The 2,800-nt window shown below is 35.5% G+C and overlaps 1 protein-coding gene across 1 annotated transcript in view; it reads left to right on the top strand.

The window, feature by feature from the left end:
* CKAP2 (cytoskeleton associated protein 2) overlaps positions 1 to 2,541 on the top strand; it is a 9,365-nt gene extending 6,824 nt beyond the window's left edge. The window contains exons 6-8 of the mRNA XM_027887714.1: positions 607 to 774; positions 1,330 to 1,402; positions 2,122 to 2,541. Coding sequence (XP_027743515.1) covers positions 607 to 774; positions 1,330 to 1,402; positions 2,122 to 2,516 — 636 coding nt within the window. The 3' untranslated portion in view covers positions 2,517 to 2,541. The remainder of the gene's footprint in view (positions 1 to 606; positions 775 to 1,329; positions 1,403 to 2,121) is intronic.
* The last annotated feature ends 259 nt before the right edge of the window (positions 2,542 to 2,800 follow it).

The following is a 2,800-nucleotide window of genomic DNA, read 5'->3' as shown; positions in this document are numbered from 1 at the left end:
TTCTGATGCTTTAAAGCACATATTACATAGTGAAAAGGTCAACAAGACTCTCAGTGAATGCCTGCAGTTAACAGCACAGGTATTTGGACCCTTGCCTACTGAGTTCTGATCATACAGTTCCCCACAACATACAAGTCCTACAGGTGTGCTAGACCCATGTGAATCTGGTACAGGGGAATAATTGTTCCCTAAGTTAAGCAATGTCATAGCTTTTGCCAACACCTGAAGAAATAAAGCTTTACCGATTTACTGAATTACCGAATAAGAATAGGCAATAATGGTAATAATAGTACAGCTATAATAGTAGAAGAGTTACAACACAGTAAATAGCTAGAAGGAATTAATCTAAAACAAGTTTGCATTTGCAGAAACTTGTCTGTACTTCTGAATAAGTCTGTTTCAGGTAGTTCTGAAGATGTCTATACATTCTACTATCCCTTCTACTCACAATACTGTATAAATAATTCTCATTTGGAAGAATAGATGCATAGCAATTCTTCTGCCAGAGAAAGAAAAAAATACTTGCTTTCTAGTTCAAAACCAGCTAAACTACGGCACCTCAATGTGTTAACTGCATTTAAATTTCTGCTTTTGTGTTGACTTTAGGGATGTCAAGGTGATGAAGTACATGCCATGTTGGAAGATCTCGCACTGAGCATTCCTGCGGTTAAAAAGCTTGCAAAATATTGGATCTGCTGTATGCATCTTGAACAGAGGGGCTCTCTTGAAAAGCTTATTGCTGTCTATGAGGAGGCCATTTTGGCAGGAGCAATGGTAAGCAGCTTTTCTTGAAGTTTGAGATTAACAATTAGTGAGGCATGGAAGTATGGTATGTAAAATACAACTGCTTCTGATTTTATTAAATTCTTTTATGGTTGAAGGAGAGCCATGTGACTTACTTAAACATAAAAATAATGGATTTAGTTTGCTCTCTAACCACTGTAGGCATTACTTTGAAGAAGAAGGGTTTTAGGATCATTGAATTGCCGTATGATGTTCCACCTAGAAGGCATTAAGGATTGAGACTTCTAGTATCACTAGAAACCCAAAACATAACTTAGTTTTACACTTATTGATGGACTTCACTTCTGTGCTTTACTAATAGCAAGATTTCAGGACATCAAATAACAGCTTTAGAGCACCAAATGCAGAAAATACAGGATTCACTTTTTTTCTTACTTGTGTCTGAACAGCACTAAATAAAGGGTTTCTAAGGTGAACCTCATGTGATCTGTACCACTTTCCCTGTAACAGTTATATGAAATAAATAAGCTGAGATAATGATTATTTTTGTAATTGTTTTTCTAAAACAGTACAACTTTTTTTCAGCCTAAAGAGGAACTACGACACACACTAATAGATACTATGAAAAATAATGAAAGCCTTTTTAAGTCTGAGAATGGTAAGTCTGAGTACTCTATTTTAATTAAATGTGGGACTTAACAGGCAACACAAGCTGTGTACAGAACACAAACTATTTGTGTTGATATTAAATTTTATTTCATAGAAAATTTTCTGTGATAATTTTGTACTTAATTGTCTTTGAAAACAATCTTGACTAACCAAATACTTTTCAATAGTGGGCATGTTAAAATGATTGGAGATGCTTTTGTATTCAAACTTTCTACTTAAACTTTATCAAAGCTATTTCAGCCTGATAATCAAAGAGTAAATAAAAACATTCTTGTGAGCTAGAAATCAATGCCTCTTTGACACAAACTCCTTCATTACCAGAAGGTAATGAAGGTTGTGTTTTGGCATCATGTCAGTTAAAGGTTCTAAATATTCTAGTTTTTGAAGTAAAGTAGCCATAAATATTCCCATTCAGTATAACATAACCTGACAAATATTTGAACCCAGAAACTGAAATATTTGTTCAGAGCTGCTGCACTTGGAAAGTAAGAGAATGACTTCTCAGTATGTGTACTTAGTTTGAGTTTTGAGGTTGCAGGTTCTCAAAGGTGACTAAAATTATTAGTAATTTAAATTGCTGTGGCTTAGTCTTAATGCTTACTTAACTTTCATTCTCATGTAAAGCTCTAAAATGTCAGGACCTCTCTAAAACATTCTCTTTAGTTGTAACTAATCACAGCTGTACCTTTTTCTGTATTTTATTTTTAGGGAGAACTATGATAGAAGCTCATTTAAGTGAGTTAGTGGAAGTCAGCAAGGAACCAAATTCATCCGTAGAGCCAGTTCAGGAAACCTTCAAGGATTTCTGCTCTGATGATGTCCAAAAAGCAGAGAGTGATAACAAGAAGGCAGAGGCAAGCAGTGAAGCTGTCCAGAAAGAAGAAACTGATTTAGATTTAAAACCAAGGGAACAGATCTTGCCAAAAAAGAATAAAAAGCACAAGGGTAAAGAACGTTCAAAAAAGAAAGCAAAATGCGAAACAGAACAGCGTGAGGATGGGATAAAAGATAAGGCCCAAGCAGTTAATTCTCCTGAGAAGGGGAATGACACATCTTGTTCAATGAAAAACGATCCTCCTACCACGCCATACTTGGAAAGGTAAGATTACTTCAGATAACTATGGAAAGTCTGCAGTGTCTGGAGAAAAAATATTATTTGTGTCCTGTTGAAACAGGGAGGCATTGCATTTCTGAACACCTGCTTAAAAGCTCTCAAGAACTTTTATTTTTAGGATTGCTTCCTCTTCCCTCAGAAGGAAGTATTTTTAAATGAATTTCTCTATTTACTCAAACTGTTTTGCTTTGTGAATGCCTCACTACAGAGTAACCAGACTTTTGTGGCAGAGACATAAATTCCATGTTTGGGATGCCCTCCCACAGTTCCACA

Source organism: Empidonax traillii, unplaced genomic scaffold (genome assembly GCF_003031625.1).
Source record: "Empidonax traillii isolate 1590-97213 ecotype Southwest subspecies unplaced genomic scaffold, ASM303162v1 scaffold219:size747757, whole genome shotgun sequence".
NCBI classification, from domain to species: Eukaryota; Metazoa; Chordata; class Aves; order Passeriformes; family Tyrannidae; genus Empidonax; species Empidonax traillii.
This window is presented reverse-complemented; position numbering and strand designations above follow the sequence as displayed.